The sequence below is a fragment of the Urocitellus parryii genome, chromosome 2, assembly GCF_045843805.1.
Source record: "Urocitellus parryii isolate mUroPar1 chromosome 2, mUroPar1.hap1, whole genome shotgun sequence".
NCBI classification, from domain to species: Eukaryota; Metazoa; Chordata; class Mammalia; order Rodentia; family Sciuridae; genus Urocitellus; species Urocitellus parryii.
The window spans coordinates 182,810,582-182,832,665 of NC_135532.1; the positions used below are offsets into that span (position 1 = coordinate 182,810,582).

The window sequence follows — 22,084 nt, forward strand, 5'->3', positions numbered from 1 at the left end:
CACTAAGCTCCCCCCACCTCCTGTTTACAGTCTTCCAATCCCAGCAAACCTCTGATCTGCTTTTTTGTCTCTATTGTTTTGCTTTACTAGAAATTTCATATAAATGGAACCATAAAATATTTAGTCTTTTGTTTTTGGCTTCTTTTGCTTGACATAATGTCTGTGAGAATCGTCCCCATTGTTACATGTATACATAATTCATTCCTTATTTTTAGCTCTTAGACTTGAGTCTGCAATGCATTTTTAATCAATTTTTTGTGCATCATATGAAGTGTCTAAGTTTATGTATTTATGTATATATGCATTTATTTTCACATATGGAGATCCAGTTGTCCCACAACCATTCAAAAAAGACTGTCATTCCCTATTGTACTGCTCTGGCACCTTGGTTGGAAATCATCCCACCATAAATGTGTGGGTTTATTTTTGGACTCTCTCTTCTGTTCCACTGATCTACATGTCTGTCCCTATAGGAAGGGTATGTCTTGGTTTATGAAACCATTGTTTCAGTTACATATATTAAGTTGTTCTATAAATTGTATCTCTTATTAAGGACTGTGGTAACAATATTTTTAAAAAAGATTTTTTAGTTGACAATGGTCCTTTATTTTATTTATTTCTTATTTATATGCAGTGCTGAGGATCGAACCTAGAGCCTCACACATGCCAGGCAACTGCTCTACCACTGAGCCACAACCCAACATTTGTCTAGGCAGTGCTGGATGATATTCATAATGAAATATTAAAAAAAAAAAGAGTCCAAGATTAAATGAATAGACTATTGGGACCCACAAAGATCATGGAACTGAGTACAGACTCAGGCTTTGCACAGGGGAAAACTGAGGTCCACGGGGAAGAAGCAGAGGAAATCCAGATACCCTTTCTCCTGGAAGCCCTATCTTCCCATTGCCCCACACTGCCTCCCTGCCCTTCAGCAACCCTCCGAGCTGTTTCACCTCATGGAGGTCCTGCAGCAGAACTGGCAGAGCCCCCGTGGCACAGGACGAGGCAGTGGCCCACCGTGCTCCTGTCCTGTCCTGTTCTGTACCTCCCACCTCTGAACCTCACTGAAAGTCACCCTGGATCCTGCAGCGCCTTGGTAGATCCAGACCCAGACAACTGCACCCTTTGCTCCTACCCCCTCCTTCTACAGGGTGGAGGAGATGACATTCCTTCAGGGACTCTTTTAAGAATGGAAAAAACACTTAGCAGAGCCATGGACGTCAAATGGCTCTTTCACAATGGTGGCATTTTACTGAGAATTATGTAAATAGCCCAGAAACATACAAATTGAATTTCTCCCAACTTGCCCAGCAGTGCAATAAGTCAGGGTTATGAAGACAGGCTGCCACTCAGCCTTGGCACCCCAAATACTTAAGAAAGTTATTGTCTTCCCATCCCCAGAGCCTTCTTACTCTGGAGCACTCTAATTCCTCTCAAGTTCCAAGGGCTCCTGCCCTCAGCAGAGCAGTGACTGGCTTGGCTCTATCCCTGACAGGCTGGCCTTGCACATGACAGGAGAAGTCAATGCCTACACCCTGTCAAGCAGCGCAGCATGTGTTTCCTCATTAGTTCATTCACTCATCCATACACTTGAGCACTGCGTGAGAGCAGGAATACAGCAGCAAACACAGAAACTCAGTTCTACTCTCAAGTCCAGAGAAAGAACTTTTTAGCACTCCAAGTCAGCAAAGTTTTTGGATGGGGTGAGTTCCCAGCAGGTGTACAGCAGAGATTGATTGAAACTCAGCATCAGATGAAGAATTGGGTGGTTGACCTTCAAGATCCCTCCCAAGGCAAGGTTTAGGGGGGCAGTTATCCCTGCACCTCTGCCCCTGCTCCCTTCCCACCTCCTCTCACCAGTATAGGTGTCTTTGGTGTCACCTTCAGGAGCTGGGAGTCAGAGGCTTTGTGGTTCCTGGAGAAGCAATGACAGGTCCTGGAGAAGCAGATGCCACCTTTCTTGCCTGACAAAACCCTCCTCACGATCGATTCTCTTTATTTTCTGGCTTCTCTGTTTCCTCAAAGGAGATCTGGAAACTTTTCTCCTGAGTGAGGATGAACCGGAAGAATAAAACCAAACCACTCACACAAATGCACAAGTTCTAGGTCAGATGTCATCATTGGGGAAACTTGAGCAAAGCCACACAGGAATTATCTGCATTTTTTTTCTTGTAGCTGAATGCAAATCTACAACTTCCTCAAAATAAAAAATTCAAATGCCCACAAATTCTTAATTTGTTATGCCATGATACAAAATATGTTACCATTATAGGAAGACAAGGGAGGGGATGTAAGGGAACTCTATTATTTTTGCAGGTTTTCCATTAATCCAAAATTACTTCAACATAAAAAGCTTAAAAACTTTTTTTTTGAAAAATCAAACAACTATTTATTGATAAGGTAGAGGTGGAGCACTAAGTTAGGAGTTGTAGTCGACCTTTTATGTGACCATGGGCAAGGCCTTTCTCTGACCCTCAGTTTCCCCATCTGTAACATGAAAGTATTCAACAAGATGATCTTGACCTCTCCCTCATGGACAATCTATGCCATCTGTGGTCTAATCTATGGTCCCACATCTGTATTCCTGCTCCCCTCTTTTCTTCATCTTCTTCCAAGCCTAACTCTTTGGAGTCCCCATATATAATGAAGGAACAAATAACATTTACTTTATAAAATCATTAGGTTAAAAATCAAAGCAACTGTAGATTCCAGGAGGCTGATCCACATTAGGTGGTCAGTAAACATCATGCCCTTGCCTCTTTCCTCTCCCTCTACACAAAGCACAAAGCAGCTATTCAAGCAGCTGTGTCTCAGCTCCCAGTCCCCCAGCAAAGCTTGAAAGATCCTCTGGGTGCTTGGCAAGAAGCAAAGTGGAATGCTGGGGCCCTCTGTTTCCTTTTATGTTGGTTCCTTAGAACAGCAATTTTCAAACTTGAGTGTGCCTTGGAATTGCCTGGGGACCCTTGTAAAACCACATATTGCTGGGCCCCATCCCCAGAGTTCTCATTCCACAGATCTGGAGTGGGACTATGTGAATTTGCATTTCTAGCAAGTTCCCAGGTGGTGCTGATACTGTTTGAGCCCAAAGGACAGCTACCTCCCCAGGTCTCAGAAAGAAAGCAGATTTCTGGGGAGCTTGGCCCTAGGGTTGGAAGCAAGAGCTCTGAGCAAAGGAGCTGGGGACCCAAGCCCAGGGAGACAGTGAGCTGGGGTATCTCAGAGGGAAATAGTAGAGGGAGAAAGTGATGCAGCCTTTTCTCTTTTTTCTCTTCTGACCCACAATGTACTACCCCCCACATACACACCCCCAACCCACTCTGAGTCAAGTGAGTTTGGAACTCAAGTACAGAAAGATAAGGATAGAGGTCAAGCTGAAGTGTTGAGTTTAAGGGAAGGGGGAAGGGAAGGGAAGAGTAGAGAAAAAAACCCAAACCCAGGGCACACAAGCTGGGAGGGACATAACAACTTGGTCAATTCCAGACTGGGTTGTTGGTGGAAATGTTCCTGGGTGGTATGGGGAACTGCATAAGTCAGAGGTTGCCTGTGGCAGTGTTTGTCAACATCCATGCGTTGTTGTGGAAAATGAATAAGAATAGCTAACTTTTATTAGACATTTAAGTAAGTGCCTGGCAGTGTGCTAAGTATGCATTCTATCTTCATGAAATAGGCATGATCCCCCATTTATTTATAGTAACTGCATGTTACACAGATACCCAATGCATCAGACCCTGCTCTATGCAAGGGTTGCTTCCAAATCTCCCGGGCTCTGTCATTTCCTATAAGCTTTGTGCCTTTCAGCAAACCAACTTTGAGCCTTAGTTCCTCTGCCAACTATAGAAGTTATGTCACGCATTCTCAGGACTTTGAGACTCAGATAAAATAGCAAGTGGAACTACTAAGCAAAATACATGTTGTTACACAAATGTCAACCACCAACCTAACAGTTACCAGTAATGACACTTCTGACACTCATAAGGATACACACTTAGAGATCTTACATTTGGTCCTGGACATCACTGGGTTAATATTTTCATCCTGTTTTAAATAAAACTATTACTCACTGGTGTAACTAATGTTTTATTATTACTAATTCCAGAACCATTACGCCATGGAGCCTGAGTTTGAAAAGAATTTAATTGAAGACCAAAACATGCTCAGTAGCAAATGCCTGTTTTATAAATATTTTCTGTTCTAAATTCTAACTTGGTTCAAAAAGTTATTTTGGTACATTTCGTTTTTCAGTGTGTGATAGCCAGTGTTTCCATTGTACCTCTGTGGAGAATGCTGAAATGTTCAGAAGAGTCGTGGTAACAGTTGTTCACCTTTGAACAGTGTCAAGAGCAGGACTGGGCAGTGCCTGGAGTTTCCTCATCATGGCGAAGGAAACGAGCTCAGGCCAGTTACAAGGGACACTCAAGATATTAGGCAGGACTAGAGCGGTGTCCACCTGTTATGGTTTGGGTCTGAGGTATCTCCCAAAAACTCCTGTTAATGCAGGAAGAGTCAGAGGTAAAATGATTAGATTACGAGAGCTGTGTCTTAATCAGTCCATCCTAGTTTGAATGGACTGACTGGTGGTAACTGTAGGAAGGTGGGATGTAGATGGAAGGAAAGGAGGTGGGTCACTGTGGATGTGCCCTGGAGGGACTCTTCTTCCTATAAACTTGTTTTCTCTCTCTTTCCTTCCTGGCTGCCACAAGAGAGCAGCTTCTCTTTGCCATGCCTTTTCACCATGATGTGCTGCCTTACCTTGGGCCCAGAGCAATGGAATCAGTTGTCCATGCACTGAGACCTCTGAAACCATGAGCCACAAATAAACTTTTCCTCCTCTTATTTGTTCTGGCCGGTTATTTTGGTCACAGCCATGAAAAACTATCTAAAATGCCACCCATTCAGGGAGCTTGGGTTCAGGCCCAGTGCTCCTTGTCTTACACCATATACATAGGACATTTGAAAGAAAGACATGTCCCTTTCTGTCCCATCAACCTCACCTCACTCCCCTTCCAAGTCCTCTCTTTTGTATAGGTGTATATTAGTAATAAACCAGGAAATGCTCCTTGAAAATCAAAACTAGTCAGAGTTGGGGAACATTGGAGCTCAGCTAATACTTTCTTTGAGGTATAGAAATTTTGATAAAGCAAGACACCTGATCAAGACAGCTTCACTGCAAGGGGCTAGGACCCTTGCCTTTTTTCCACTGAAGATGTGAGAGGAAATTTCACTTCTCCTGAGATGAAGATAGATGCTACCATCCACGGCCCTAGAACTCCCTAAAGAAGAGAGAGCAGAAACAAAAGGCACTCAGGGTACAGCTGTCAAAGGTTGGCGGGTGTGCCTCCAGAACATCATAATGTGGAAAACTGTGCATGTTGGGGGAGGGGTCCCAAATCTACGTTGTAATTCATATCCTTGAAGTGTTGTTCAATTAATAGAAATATCAGTCATTGGAGGTGAATGAGATCTTAGTCTATTTTTCAAATGGGGAAACTGAATTTCAAAGACCAAATGTGACTTGTTCAAAGTCAAATACACTTGATTGTGACAAAGACATTATTAATAATATTTAAGTACTAAACCATGCACCAAGTATAGTGGTAAGAGACTCTCATATGATTCTCCCAACAAATGAGGAGCGGGGCTGAGTGAAGGGAGACTTCCCCTAGGTCAAGCATCTAGGATACATAGAGTCTCCCTTCACCACTAGATATGTTAGGCTTCAAGCTCATGCTTCTGGCTCCATCCATTATTGCTTCTCAGTCTGTGTTTAAGAAGGATTGCTGGTGCACTCAGTAAAAGATGAATTTGAAAAAGGGTCTTAGAAAAAGGAAAACCAGTTCAGTAGTGCTCAGAAATTTCCAAAAAGCACAGCGATAGCTTCAACTAGAACAGTAGCAGAGAGATGATGGGTAGAGCCATTTTAGCATTTGACCCATCCACTGCTGAGACCTGGTATGGCTGTTAATAAGAAGACAAATGACACCACCCCCAGGAAAGTCCGCATGACCCATAATATACATTCTGCAGGAAGTCATACCAACTGTGAACAAGATGGTAAAGGGTGTTTTTAACCCTTCTCTGACCATGATACATCAGACCTGGAATACATTTCAGATACAGCTTTGAGCCAGCCACACAGGAGCATGTCAATGTAAGTGGGTAACATTTTTAAAATATCTCAAACCAATGAGGATGAAAATAATATAAATGTATCAGGGACATTTTTGTAGAGATCTTCACCTAGGTTCAGCAGGGTCTTTCTGGAATGTCCAGTTCAATATCATTTCTGATTTTATTCATTTGGATACTCTTTTATCGATTCAACGCATATTTATGGACTATAAAGCACTCCTAAATATGTGAAGCATTGTTCAAGTCACCTTGGGGGATTCAGCAAGGAGGTAGTTATAGGTACATTCCTCAAGGAGCTGAAAGTTTGATAGGAAATACAAGATACAGATATAAATAACCATAACACAAGTGGACAGAGATAGATAACTCAAAGAGAAAATCTGAAATGGTACTTCTAGTTGGAGTCATGTAAGGGAAAAAGCAGTTCAGAAGACTTCCTAGAGGAGATGGCAGATAAAAAAAGTGATTTTGAGATTTTTCCAGAATGTTTACAGAATTTCTCTGTAGTTCTCAGGGAAACACTGGAGGATAGATTGAGAAGGTATTGGGATCATTAAACCACAGAAGAGGGACCTCCAGGAAGTGAGCTTATTTGTAAACATTCATACTACCAGAAAGAAAGGAGAAAGTAGTACTAAATGCCAGATCTTCTGTTCTCCATCCTATTACCATTTAGGCCACGTTTCTGGAGTATTTAGAGAAGTCTCTTTCATATAGCATAGGTCTCCTTCCTAATTCCCAATGGGCTGCTTTGCTTTTCTCAGATGCTGGGAAATGACTTTGAACTGACTTGACCAATTAGCTATTTGATGGAGCTTTGCTGATCCTGTTCTCTGGGGAGCTGGGTGGATTCACAGAGCCCCAGGAGTTTCCTGTTGGAACTATTGTCTCAGAAAGAGTCTGAAATGACTATCAGAATACTTGATTGTTTTTTATCAGAAATACAAGCATGAGACATATTCTGGAGTGTCTATTGACACATTCTCTATCTTTTTTATTTAATTGTTTTTATTTTTTCAATGCATGACAGCAGAATGCATCACAATTCTTATTACACATGTAGAACACAATTTTTCATATCTCTTTTTGTATATGAAGCATGTTCACACCAATTCATGTCTTCATACATGTACTTTGGATAATGATGTCCCCCACCATCATTGCTAACACCCTGCTCCCTCCCTTCTTCATAGGTAATAGAACATTGTGGTTAAGATTACAGATTCTAATATCACACAAACATTGCCACTTGCTAGGTGTATGATATTAGACAACTTACTTAACCTAAGTCTTCAAGTCTGTGCATTGCAAATAATAATAAGGCTTAATTCAGAGTACTTTTAGCTTACACTAAGCACTTGGTATGTGTAAACTCTTGTTTTAATTATGTCTTTCCTAACCTTCAAAATAACATACACTCTTCTGCTTCTAGTGAAAATAACTTTTAAAAATAGGAACAAATGAAAGACTTCTACATATTTACAAAATTTTGAAAATTCATCACCATCAGACCCACATTAAATGAAACATTCAAGGAAGTCCTTCAGACAAAAGAAAATAATACCCAATGGAAATATGCAACACAAAGGAATGAAGAGCACTAGAAATCATAACTACATGGGCAAATACATGAGGCTTTCTTAATTATCATTTAAATCTTTAAAAAATTAATTTCCTTCTTAAATTAAATAATGCCAATGCATGTGAAGCTCATAACACTTAAGAAAAATTATTGTCACATCGGTATAATGATGCAGGGCAGGAAAATGAAAATATGTTATTGTAAGGTTCTTAGGGTACACATGAATTAGTGTACTATCATTCAAATTATACTGTGATAGTTAATTCACAAAGCAAACAAAATAAAGAATTATAATTCATAAACTAACAAAGGAAATTTTTTTAAAATTGTAAGTACATTATTTCTAATGTGCGTTAATATAAAAGAAGTCAAAAAATAAAAGTAAGAACAAAAAGGACCAAGAGCAGATGGAACAAATAGAATACAAAAAGCAACATTATAGACTCAAACCCAACAATATTAATAATCACAATAAAGGTCATTTGTCTGGGTCAGCAAGATGGTAGAATAGGAAGTCCACTGACTGTTTCCCCCACAACAACAGGAATTTGGTCTTCATACATGGACAAAAATGTCTTTATGGGAGCTTTGGTTCCTAGGGTTCTGAAGGGAGAAATGACTCCATGTGCCCTAGAAGGTAGGTTTTCCAACCTTACTCCCTCAGAAAATCCTGAAACTCACTTCTCAACCCTCTCATCTGGGTCTGAGAGCAGCCTTGTCTCGGATGAGGCACACTCATCCCAGCAGAGCTCAGTCTCAACTGAGGGCCTTTAAGCCACTCTCTGACTTGGTCCTTCTCTCAGCCACAGTCCAAGAGCAGTTCTGATTGACTGGGGCCAACTCAGTGGCCCAGCGAGAAACTTCCCAGGGACCCAGAGAGAGTCATGGCTGGTAACAGACCCACCATCTGTGGACCCAAAAGGCAAACCTGAAATAGAACCTTATTTCAATGCCAGTTCTATTGACCAAGATCCTAGAGGCTGTTCAGTCTTCCCAGGGACCAGATGATTCATGCCCACTCAGGCCCCTGGTAACAGGCCCAACAACTGCAGACACCTCTGTAGTCTCAGCAAAAGCTATGTGACCCGACTTCACTCAATTAGAAGTCATCAGTCCAGAGACCCAATAGGAGAAGGACTTTATCTGCTGAAAGCAGTCTATAAAAATGAGAAGAAATGTTAGCTCCTTTGTAAAACGACAGGAATAATGAAAAACAGGAGAACATGGCACCACCAAAGGAAACTCCAGCAATCATTCCTACAGAAATGTAGACCTATTTGTTGCCTATTAAAATACACAAAGATATCTCTTAAGCCAAATGAGATGAAAGAGAACATAGTCAAACAATTGAAATCAGGAAAATAACGCACAAAATTAGAAGTTAAATAAGGGAATAGAAATCTTAAAAAAAGAATCAAATAGAAATCATAGAGTTGAAGAATACAATAGTAGGACTAAAAGTACAGAGTAAAGCTTAAACAACAGATTCAGACATGCAGAAGAAAGAAACAGCAAACTTGAAGAGACAACATTTGTAATTAGTCAATTAGAGGCACACAAAGTATAACAACTAACAAGAGTGAAAAAACCATAAGGAAACTATCAAGCAAACAAGTATATGAATAAATGGAGTTCAGGGAGATAAAAGAGGGAGAGAAAGAGGCAGTAGGCTTATTTAAGGAAATAATGACTAAAAGCTTCTCATGTATTGGGAGAAATATATTGAAATCCAGAGTCCTGAAACTTAAAGGACTCTCAGCAAGATCAAACCAAATCAGAACATCTCAAGACACATTACAATCAAATTGTAGAAAGGCAAAGGCAAGAAGAAGAAGAAGAAGAAGAAGAAGAAGAAGGAGGAGGAGGAGGAGGAGGAGGAGGAGGAGGAGGAGGAGGAGGAGGAGGAAGAAGAAGAAGAAGAAGAAGAAGAAGAAGAAGAAGAAGAAGAAGAAGAAGAACAAGAACAAGAAGAAGAAGGAGGAGGAGGAGGAGGAAGAGGAGGAGGAGGAGGAGGAGGAGGAGGAAGAGGAAGAGGAAAAAGAAGAAGAAGAAGAAGAAGAAGAAGAAGAAGAAGAAGGAGGAGGAGGAGGAGGAGGAGGAGGAGGAGGAGAAGAAGAAGAAGGAGAAGAAGAAGAAGAAGAAGAAGGAGGAGGAGGAGGAGGAGGAGGAGGAGGAGGAGGAGGAGGAGGAGGAGGAGAAGGAGAAGGAGAAGGAGAAGGAGAAGGAGAAGGAGAAGAAGAAGAAGAAGATTTGAAAGCAGAATGAAAAAAAAAAAGAGACACATTAGCATCAAGGAAACCCCACAAGGCACTGCAATTCCCATGGGGGGAAAATGATAGATACGAAGAGTAGAAGACTACATTCTGGAGAAGGAATGAAGGCATTTTGGGTTGCACCAGGAAAGTCTCCAAACTATTCAGTCTCTCCCCTTTACACATAATCAGAGAATAAAGAGAATTTGACAAGCTCAGTAACCTTCCAACCCCAAAATACTTGGTGATGTGGAGGTTCCTCTAGTGTTACAAACGTATTAAATGGTGAACTGGTTTGGTTAGGGATTTGTCTGTTGAAGAATACAGACTTACACTATATCTAACATTAAAAAACTGGAGTGCCTTTTCATTTGGCTAAGGGATGGCACATTCAAAACTCTTGCTATTTTTTAATCAAATATATATGAATTATGTCCCTTTCGGACCTGAAAACTCTAAAACTTATTCACTTGTTTCCATGTTAATGATTACAAAAAGTGAAGCACTTTATAGATGCTTATTTGAAGATTTTAAGAACTTTGAATCATTTTAATTGAATACCCAAATTGTAATGACACAGATGGAATTGGATATGATCAAGACCTCCAAATGTGGATTTCAGTGTGTTACCAACAAAGTTTTATTTTTTTCCCCATTCATCCCAAGGCATTTGGTAGGAAATTCAGATGAATGGACTGACCATGTGATAGAACAATGACAAAAAAACCTTCCTTTCAAAACGTGTCATTTGTCTGCTTTAGTGTTCCTTCCAGCTGATGAAATTCCAGGAGCTCTTAATGAATTAAAGCCATATTTGCCTGAATAATTTAGCAAAGTAACTGACTAGTTTGAAATTTATTATGTGGAGGGTAAGAAGCCACTTATGCAATGGTATTTGATTACCAGTACTGTTTCCACCAAATTTGCGGTCTCTATGAACAAATGAAGAATAGTTTTCTGTGCAGTCCACACAACTTAGAAATATGGAACAGAAGATGGGAAAATTCAAGAGGGAGTGTTCATGCCAGTGTATATCAAATCACGTCAGAGTTAAGAATGTGAATGTGTTCTCCAAGGTTCCAAGAAAAAAAAAAAAAAAGCTATCCATCATGATGCAGCATTTCCAAATATAGTTAATGATTGTAAAAGATGACCAGTTCTTATGAATAACCTTTCTGCAGTTGTCCATAATGTATCCTGGTAATATACTTTTCTGGGGAGGGGCACTGGGGATTGAATTCAGGGGCACTCAACCACTGAGCCACATCCCCAGTCCTCGTTTGTATTTTACTTGGAGACAGGGTCTCACTAAGTTGCTTAGCGCCTCACTTTTGCTGAGACTAGCTTTGAACTTGCAATTCTCCTACTTCAGCCTCCCGAGCCACTAGATTACAGGCATGCACCTTTTTTATATGATGAATTCTCTCTTTGGGCTTTTTGTTTTTTTCTTTTTCATTTTTAGCATTTTTCTACTATTTTAAAGTGTTAGCATTAGTTTTATAATTCTCTATGCTATATATTTCATCTCTTCATTTCTAATACCAAAGATAAAAATGGTGTAAAGACTTTTAATATAGCAATTTGTTTTATGGATTGTTTTGTGAATTTAACTCCACAAAAGTGCATTATTACAAAGTTGGCTTTGTGTGTAAACATTCTGCATGGATAGAAAAACATTAAAATTTCTCCAACAAATGAAAAGATGGCTTTTTTTTTGGTTAATCTTCTGGTGTGAACATTAAAATTTCTCAAGATTTCTGCATTTGGTCTGATGGCATATGTGGTGGTGATCCACAGTGAATTAATGTTGGGGAATAGATGGTTCCTTTTATTGGCTTCAGATAATTTTGTGAAGGGAAAGAATAGAATCAACTGGGAATAGTTGGGCTCAGCCTAATGACCAAAGCATGACTGATGTCTCAAGCATCATCCAAGAGAAGACCAGAGGTCATGCTATCACTGGGAGATGTTGCAAACCTCAACACTATACCAGGTGGAGGCAAGAGGTGCTAGATGGTTGGTGGGGAATAGAAGTCGCTGGTTGTGAGCCCTTGCTGGCCCCACCAGCCTTGGAGGATGCTGGTGCCTGTCCAGTAATGGCTTTGATCAGTGCCACCATCTCCTGACCCAACCACCAATTCCTCCAACTTCCGAAGAGCCTGAATCTACACCCTAACCTGGGAAAGGGTCTGAGTGGGGCTCAGTGGCTGCCTCTGCTGTTATCACTATCTAAACAAGTACCCAGCTAGCTCAGGGAGGAGATACCATATGTGTTTGATACAGGGTCAGCTGTCTTTCTGCTTTTTTGGGTACCTGGGGTGAATGCCACCTGGTACTGCCATGTGCTTGATCCAGTATCATGGTATTTGATTGATCCCATCAAAAGATGTAGATTGTCCATTACTGAGTTTCAGATGTTATAAAGCTGGTGGACTTACTCTTTTACCTATTTTCTTTATGAATATGATTATTTATTCATAACTATTATAGCTGTGAGGCTACCATTATCATTAATATACTTGAGTGTTTCTGTTTGCAAAAATATTTTATTTTTGCCTACTTTGTTGTGTAAGGTGTTCTATGAAGTGTTTTATTGTGTTTTTATGTGTTTCTCGAAATTTATAAAAAAAAATTTAATGTTTTCTAAGGAATTTTTAAAATTTTTTAAATGAATTGTATTTTTGAGAATTTTACCTTTTCAGATTTTAACATTCAGAATTATGCTGTTCAGAATTGTGTCTTTTGTGATTATGGCCCAAACCCAGATGTAAATATGTAGTCAAATTCAGAATAGTGATGGTCTCAACTTACAATGGTTCAACTTATGGTTTTTAAACTTTTGATAGTACAAAAGTGACACAAATTCAATATAAAATGTACTTCAAGTTATGAATTTTGATCTTCTCACTGGCTAGCAATATGTAATACAAAACTCTCATGACCAAAGGAAAACCCTCAGAGCCCAACTGCCACCACCGACTTCCCACAAGCCTCTCAACCTCCCCCACTCCTCCTGTTCTTGAGGCCAATTGGCTGGGTCACGTGGGCGGAGCCAAAAAAAGTCCCCCATTGAGTAGCTCCGTGGTCTGAAAGGGTGGGGAAACAGCCCAATGAGCATAGAGGAGCCAATCAGTTGGCAGCTAGAAGTTTGCTGGGGCCGCTGTGAGCCAATCATCAGCTGGCAGCTGGAAGTTTGCTGGCCGCTGGAAGTTTGCTGGGGCCCCTTCGGCTGTGGCTCTCAACATCTCCCTCTCTGTTTAAACAACAAGCATGTGGCTTAGGGACCGTGCCTGCCTTAGGTTGTCCAATACTACATATGGTCCTTACCCGTCATCGGATGAGCTGACCTCAAGGTGTCAGCCTCCTGTCTTAGGTTGGTACCATTGCAATTGGATCTTACCCGTCATTGACTACCGGTCCAGCATACAGCCACACCTGTGGAGAGGTCTTTGTACAGGAGGGATGAGGTTCTTTGCCTTACCGCTGTGTGCTGAATAGAGGCACCAAACCCACTTAGCCATGTGATCACAAGAGTAACTTGGCAGTCTACCATGTTTCTAAGCTGTGATGTCTAGTAGGTTAGGTGTATTAAATATATATATTTGACTTATGATATTTTCAATTTACAATGGTTTTATGAAAATATATCTCCATCTTAAATCAAGAAACAGCTGTACTCATATGTAACGGTGGTGCATAAATGACTTTTAACTCCATGGTAAATTTTTTTAATATTTAATTTTTTAGTTGTAGTTAGACTCAATACCTTTATTTTATTTATTTATTTTTATGTGGTGCTGAGGATCGAACCCAGGGCCTCGCACGTGTTAGGTGAACACTCTACCGCTGACCCACAACCCCAGCCCTCTACAATAAAATTTAAAGGACAAAAATATCTTCCAAATTGTAATTATAATGATTTGCTAATAGACACACAAAATAAAAACATGCAAAACGTGGCAACAATATCATAAAACAGAGGAGTGGTAGTTTCTGTATGAGATGGCTGCTATGTCATTATCAGGTTAAAATAAAATTTTATAACTATAAGATGCTTTATGTAGGCCCCTTGGTAACCATAAAGTTAAAATCTCTTGGAAGTGCATAAATGGTGAAGACAAAAGAATATAAACCTACCACTCTGCCACAGATAAATCACCAAATCACAAGACAGCAAGAAAAGAAAAAGAAACACTCAAACTGCACAACAAAAAAAAAAAACAAAAAGACAGTTAACAAAACACAACAACAAAAGCCTTACCATCAAAACTTTTATTAAATGTAAATAAAATTCTACAGTTGAAAGATAGAATGACAAGACAAGATTTTTTTTGTAGAAAACAATATGAAATAATGTGCTGCCTATTAAAAGACTCATGTCACCTTTAAGGATACACATAAGGTGAAAATGAAAAGATAGTGAAAGATATTACACGCAATGGTAAACAGAGAGTAGGGGAGGGTACACTTATATCACAAAAATAGACTGTCAGTCAAAATTGGTCACAAAAGACAAAGATGGTGGTCACTGTATAATGTTAAAGTGATCAAGAAGATATAAGATATATATATATATATTCCACATTGGAGTATCTAAATATAAAAAGTACATATTAACAAAACTAAATGGACAGGAACACAATAATAGTAGTGGACTTAAGATATGTACATTACTCAACCTGCCCTTTTCACATAACAAAAAGGGTTGGAGTCAAATCCATATTGATTCATATAGATCATTTTTGTTCTTTCTAATTAGTGTTTAATATTTCATGGTATGAATATAACATTTTATAACTAGCCACTCTTTGTTGAGGTCCAGTTTTCTCCTTGACAAATAATACTACAACAAAAATGTTTATATATGTGAGGGTGTTTTTAAAGTAAAATTGCTGATTTTTAAGATAAGCACATTTTTATTTCACTAATAGAACCATATTACCCTTTAGAAAAGTGTCACTTTATACACTCACATGCATTGTATGAATATACCCATTGGTGTTAGTTAACTTCTTTGCTACTGTGATCGAAAGACCTGCCAAGAACAATTTTAGAGGAAGAAAAATTTATTTGGAGTTCATGGTTTCAGAGGTTTTATTTCACAGATTTCTAATTCCAGTGCTCTGGACCTGAAATCGGGCAGAATATAATGGCAGAAGAGTGTGATGGAGGAAAGTGGCTCAGACATGGCCACCAGGAAGCAGAAAGAGACTGATCCCCTCCAAGGGCATGCTCCAGCAACTTGCCTCCTCCAGCCACAACCTGCCTTTCTATAGTTACCACCCAATTAATATCTATCAGGGGATTGATGTGCTGATTAGGTTAAGGCTGTCCTAATCCAATCATTTTACCTCTAAGCTTTCTTGCAATGTCTCACACACGGACTTTTGGGGGATACCTCATATCTTCTAAACCATAACACCATTTCTCCACAGTATTGTCAATACTATCTCTAACAATTTTGTCCCTCTTGGTGCACATTTTTCAGTAATGCTTTCTGAAAAGGTCTTTAATGGTAAATTTTAAAGTCTGAATATATCCTTGTTCCATCTTCAACTGTACATAGTATCTTTTGACTTGTGTACGATTATAAGTTTAAATGTCTTTTGCACATTAAACGATCTTCTATTTTCCCCTTATTTCTGAATGGCAATTTAGAAATCTGATGTTAATCTGATCTTCATTCTTTTGTAGACAATTTAACTTTTGTTCTCCAGTAATTTTTAAGATAGTTTTCCTTGATATACTGAAAGATTAGTAAATGCTCCTAGATATAACTCTTCTACTACATGTCCCAATTGTGGCTTAGTAGATCCTTTCAGACTGAGGCTTAATGACATATTTTTCATTTCTTGAAAAACTGAAACAAATATTTCTTCAAAGATGGAGATGGAACTGAAGACTCTAGTGTCCCCAGGGTTTTTTGGTTGGAATTGGGAAGGAGAGTGAACAACAGTGCCACAAACCTAAGTTCTTCTGGAAAGAGTGAAGGAATGACAGAGGTGAGAAGGGTGTGGAACAGCCAGAGTGGAAAAAGAGCAGGAGAATTTGGAAGGAGGGTGGGAAAGCAATGTTCAGGAAATAGCTGTAGGGAGTTAGGGAAGTCAGGGTCCTAACTCCTCCCAGATCTGAGAGCTGTCCCCCACATGGTGGAACTCCAGCTGATTGTTTGCTTTTTGTGGCTCCTGGCTCCTGGCCCGTGGTCGAGTCTGCTTGCTCCATGTGACCCTAATTCCTGGAGAACTTCCAGGGAGGGGAGACACAGGGAGTAGACAGGACCGTAATGGGTACAGGATGGATTTAGGTGAGAAAATTAGTGAGGTGTGAATGGTATGTTGATGTACTAATAATTATTAATTACTCATCATATTAATTAGTGCAATCATGAATTAATTAATATATATGAATATATTCTTGCAGAATTCTGGAGGCTTGTAGTCCAGGATCAAGTGCTGCAGGTTTGGTTTCTTCTGAGACTTTTGTCCTGGGTGTGAAGAATGCTGTCTTCTTCCTGTGGTCTTCTCCTGCATGGCTGTGTCTTCATCTCTTCAGAAGACACTAGTCATGTTGGACTGGAGCCTACTCCATAGACCCCCTTGTAACTTAATCACCTCTTTGTAAGCCACCAAAGTCATGGTCCGAGGTACTGGGGTTGGGATGTCAACATATGAGTTCAAGGGGGGCTTAATTAGCCCCTATCAGATCCTAAGTGTTCATCTTTTAAATGTAAGCTATTTTTTTTCCTTCTCTGAAAAATTGTGTAATCCCATGACAGCATGACTCATGAATATTTAAATTCCACAGGAAGTATCAGAAGTCTGTAGATGAGGGGGAAAAATCTGGATTTGGGATTAGGAGCCTGAACTCCAGACAATGATCATTCCTTTACAGACACACTCATTTTCTCTGAACAATGTGGTCTTCATCTGTAAAAAGATGTGACTATTACATGCAAAAACATACATGAAAGAGTGTGGTATTACTAGGTATTATCTCATCAAATCTAAGACACCATCAATTATAAGATGTACCATTATGTTACATTACCAAAAATGGCAAAATCACACCAGGGGAGATTCTAAAATTGCAAATTCAGATGCCCTTACAAAGATTCATTGAATTTAAATCTCCTGGGATGTAGCTCCAGGTTTGGCATTTTTAAAATTACTTTCAACACAGTTAGTCAATATGTTGAACCACCCAAATTTTAACTCTAGCTACGGTCTTTGGATCTATTTATCAGTTTCTTAGTTATTCTATAGGGAGCCCTGGGTCTCCGGCTTTGCCAAAAAACCTATCACCCAAATTCTTTGCATTGTCGGACACATTCATGGAATTCCAGAAACTTGCACTCAGGAGTTACACAAAATAAATACTTTGGTAGAACATGTAAACCCAAATCCTCCAGTGGTAGGAATGCTGCAGCAGTATTCCACAGAGGTAAGCTCTCTGAAGCCCCCCTCTGACAGTAACCCAAGAGCAGCCAGGCCACCTCCAACACCATACACTTGTATGATTCTAAATAAACTAATAGTTCCTCATATTCATTTTTAAACCATTTTTGTCAAACTTAAAAAAAAAAAAACTCATTGAAACCCTTTAAGTTCTATTCCCCCCACCCCTGAATATCTATGAAGGAATTCTGAGTAATGAATGGTGACCACAGAAAAAGCAAGTGCCAAGATGACGAAGACTACTCTAGATACCTTGAGTACTCAAGATACCTTGACTCTTCAGTGGTCTCACGATCCACTGAGCCTCCTTCACACTATCATTGCACGACCTTCACGTTCACATTAGTGTGCTCAGTAAGTTCAGCTGAGTCCAATGCATGGATTTGATGGCTGAGCAAACTGATGTCCTCCCCCAAGAAAGAAAAATGACTCTCCTAAGGTCACACTCAGCTCACAGACACTGAGCCCAGTTCTCCTAGTCCCGGTCCCTTGCATGCCTCCCCTGCCCCACCCACAATCTGATAATGACATCCAGGAGTTCACATCAAAAGCACAGGACACTGTCGCAAATGCGGTCTGACCCTATGTGGATCTGCGCTGGTTCTCCCCAGATCCCTCACTGAGCCAGTTACAGTTCTCATGCAGATTTTCTCTGAGTCTTGGCTAAATCCCAGGGAAGCACACATATCAGATCTGCTGTATATTGGCAGAACTTTGGCTTCGAACATATTTCAAATGCCTGCCATTGAACACTGGCAGCCTTGGAAAAACACCGCCAGGAAATTATTCTGGGAGGCCTAATTGTTCTATGACACTTGAGAACAAGAGGGAACGGTGACTTTCTCTTCCAAGCTCTTCCCTCTGTGCCCAGAACCAGAACAGATGATTGCCTTTCCCAGTGTGTCCCCTAAAATCGGGGAGGGCGAGCTCAGAGGCAGCATGAATCCAGGGAGTCTTTCCTGGGCAGGGCCCTCTGCGCAGCACTGTGTGCGTTTTTGCCAAGTTCTTTCTCCTTTGGTTTTAAAACCTTTGTGTATTCCAAAAGAAATGCAGTCCATGTGTTTCTGATTCATTTACACTTAAATCATTAAAATGTTGTCTTGTGAGAGTTATTTGATGTCTGAGGAGCCTGAGATTCTTTTTTAATGGGAATTTTAAAGGCGGTTTCTCTTACCCTGCCTGCAACAGAAAGCAACATTTTGTGAAAACTGTGCCTGAGTTCAAACATATGTTCTCATCTGATATACTTGTACCTGTGTTCTTGACCACAGTCTCCTGATAATGCCAGGCTTGGCAAGACCGACATTCTCAAGTGGAATGAGATTGGAGCGAAAATGGGACATGACTTACAGTGAGAGCTCAAGTCATCGGTCCCCAAAATGTGCCAGAGGAATGGCGTCTTAGAGAGGGAGTGCACGCACTTGCCTCCTGGGTTTGAATAGCAGGTAGCCCTCTGGACAACTAAGATAGCCCTTTCACGGGCATAATCTCATCTCAAGCCTCATGGCAACCTCCATTTTGCAAATGCAAAAATAAGATAAGAGATATTAAATTACTATGCCCAAAGTATGTAATCAGCTTGGATAAAAAGAAAAGATTATAGCTAAGTTCTGTCTCTGAGTCTAATGCTTTCCTCAAAATGAATCAAATTGGGGTTCTCGGTGAATTCTGCGTGTATGTGTGCTGTGTGTTTGAAATTCTTCATGCATTATAATATATTAGTAAGAAGCAATGATATACAATGCACAAGAGCTCAAATTCTTCCTCAAACACTATCTGTGTGACTCTGGGCAAGTTACTTAGCCTCTCTGGGCAGTTATCCCATATGGAAAATGGGAATAATATTACTATCCCCCTTTTTAAGATATAAAAATAACTGAAAACAATTAATCTGTTGTAGTAGTGGTGGGGAGTAATAAATATATTGCTAGGTAAACTTGGCAAATTAGATAATCTCTGAGCCTGTTTCCTCATTTATAAAAAAAAAAAGAAAAAAAGAAATATATAATAGTAGGACCCTCACAAGTTTGTGAAAGTAATTTAAGAAACACAGAGAAGATGCTGTAACACAGAAAAGATGCTCAATAAAACCTGTGTTTCACACTCAAACCTGCCTCTCCCTCCTCAAAGTTGGTTGCTATATTGTGGAGGAAGTTCTTATAGAGGGACTTATCAGTGTGGAGGGGATCATTATCATAGAGAAGGTGTTTCTTATTATTCAGCTCAGCTCCGATCCAGTGTTACATTTCTCCACAAACCATCGACACAGACATATACATGGGCCCAGGTCTTGCTATACCTCTAGGGCACCTGGCCTCCTGGCACTGAGGGATCCTTCCTAGGCTGGACTGGACCTCTGCATACTCTGAGTTGGTAAATGGCACCGAGTTGCTTTTAAGTGGGGAGAGACAAGTAACTAACTGCAGAACTTGGTGCTCCCACATGCTGTCTGCTAGGGGTTTTGGCTCACAGGAAAACCTGTAGTCGTTTGCAGATAGTCGGAGGCTTTGGCATCTGCAACATGTTTTCTTCCTAGGGTAGATGCTAGCACTGCCTTCTTAGTCGGCTCTTTCTGTGTAATTAATGTTCTTTTGCTGATGTCCTAAAGAAGAGCAAAAAAAATTTTAGACATCAGGCATGGGAGGCTGAAAAGAAATTAGACTTTGTCCCTCTCCCGCCCTCTTCCCACACACACACACACACACACACACACACACACACACACACACACACACGGGGGGGGGGGGGGCGGGAGTACCTATCTGAGCTCTGAGTTGTTTTCTCTCCAATGCTGGAGTCCGCCACACAGGATAAAGGAGGGGACTGGCAGAGCAGATCTCTTAAGGAAGAAGACAGATTCCGAGTGTGTAGAAGAGCAGTGAGAGCAAAGAGAGAGAGAGGAGAGAGGAAAAGCCAGAGGGAGAGAGGGGGAGAGGGGATCCGTTGCAGGCAGGGGAAGGCGTGACCTGAATGGAGAATGCCAGCCAATTCCAGAGACACACAGGGACCTCAGAACAAAGATAAGACATCGCTGACACCACACCGGGGACGATCTCACAGACTAGTCCGGCAGAGGGGACCCAGGCCAGGCAGTCAGGAGCATGCAAGGCAGGAGAATGAGGTGAGTACCAGGGCAGGAGAGGGCACTGTGCCCTTTGGGGAACCAAGTGTCAAGTGGCCCAGAGGGTCCGTCCTCTCTCTGGGCAGGCTCACCTGCATGTCCTGTGGGTGGCCGGGGTGGAGGTTCTCTCCCACTGAAGGGGAGGCTGGATGCACGGGAGACATGCCCCTGGGAAGCTGGAGTTTGTGCAAAAGCCTGCTCTGGCGGGCGCAGCTGAAGCTCGAATTTCTCCCTCTGCCAGCGCAGGGTGCTGCCTACTGGTCAATGTGACCTCCTCCCGTTGCCCACAAGGCTGATTTTTCCTTTTCCTCTTCTGCAAAGACCGTTGAGTCCTCTCTCCCAACACTTTGAGAGTTAGATGTGTATTTGTGTGTTTATTTGTTCTGACCGGAAAAGAAACTGGCTTCCCACAGCCCAGCTCTGTGGTTTCAGAAGTTTTCCTGTGAAACCCCAATTTAGAAAACTCAAAACCTGTCCCCATTTTACAGTTCCCTATAAATTTCTGCATTTCTCACTGAAATCAGAGGCAGCTGGTGACATGAATCAGGCTATGAATTGCACCAAATGGCTCTTAAAGGGATACCACAATTTCTTTAAGGATCATTTGGAGTTCCGAAGCCCAGGACTTTAAACTTTAAATTCTAATTGATTTGAAGCTCTTCAACCTTTCTTATTCCTCATCTTACTTAATGTTCCTTATCAGACATTCCTTACAAGTTTTTTTCTGCAGGTCTGGAAACCTAACCACTCTAATTAGTTTTGCTATTTATAAGTGTTATTGCTGCTAGAAATATACAAAAAAGTAAAAATATTAAAAAAACAAAAACCTTTCTCTCTATAAGTCCCTATGTAGCTCTTTTCCCTTTGATTTTTCTCTAAATCGGGGGATGTTTCTGTCTGTTTCTCTTCTGCAAAGTCACCCAGCAACTTTGCTGAGTCCAGGCCAATGAGGGGCTTCGGCTGCATAACTCTGAATTCCAATTACTTGTAGTGCAGAGAGATACTCGAGTCCTTAATGTTAATTCAATCATTTCATTCTTTTTAAATCCTTCGTAATTTTGAACTTGCCATCAAACTTCATTTTCCATTCTTTCCCCTAAAACAAAATTGTATTTATGCCCATCTACTTTGAACCATATCTGAATCACCTGCCAAGGAAACGAACCCACCCTACCACTAATGCCCAGCTACACCAGTGACAATCCTGTGTCTTTGTATATGCTTGTCCCTTAACCTAGAGCAATCCTCCTCCTTATTTTCCACCTAAAAGATCTGTTGGTTTGATCTCATTCAAATATCACTTGCTTTTCTCTGATTTCCATCCCCCAGAGCAAGCATCTCCTCCTTTGTTCTGTTCTGTGCTTTGGAGCGATGTCTCCTATTGTCTTTGGAGTACCTCCTTATTTAAATGCCGACTTCTATGAGAAGCAGGGAGATCAGTGTTTTCATCTCTGTAGGACCAGCACCTAACATAATGTCTGTTTCCTGCTAGGCATTCAATAAATATTTGTTGAATTGAACTCAATTGCTGAATAGCAAAGCA

The 22,084-nt window shown here is 40.7% G+C and overlaps 1 protein-coding gene and 1 long non-coding RNA gene across 4 annotated transcripts in view; one reads left to right on the forward strand and one right to left on the reverse strand.

The window, feature by feature from the left end:
• Positions 1 to 14,271: 14,271 nt before the first annotated feature.
• On the reverse strand, positions 14,272 to 20,743 carry LOC144253324 (uncharacterized). Its single transcript, XR_013343278.1, has 3 exons — positions 20,634 to 20,743; positions 20,179 to 20,259; positions 14,272 to 20,022 (listed from the first exon to the last, which is right to left on the reverse strand). It is a non-coding gene; the product is annotated as an uncharacterized LOC144253324 (long non-coding RNA).
• Positions 20,199 to 22,084, forward strand: part of Masp1 (MBL associated serine protease 1) — a 63,507-nt gene continuing 61,621 nt past the window's right edge. Inside the window, exon 1 of one of the 3 annotated variants that reach the window (XM_026389391.2) lies at positions 20,199 to 20,541. In XM_026389391.2, coding sequence (XP_026245176.2) covers positions 20,522 to 20,541 — 20 coding nt within the window. In that variant the 5' untranslated portion in view covers positions 20,199 to 20,521. The remainder of the gene's footprint in view (positions 20,542 to 22,084) is intronic. The other 2 variants (XM_026389390.2, XM_026389392.2) reach the window with 2 other exon arrangements.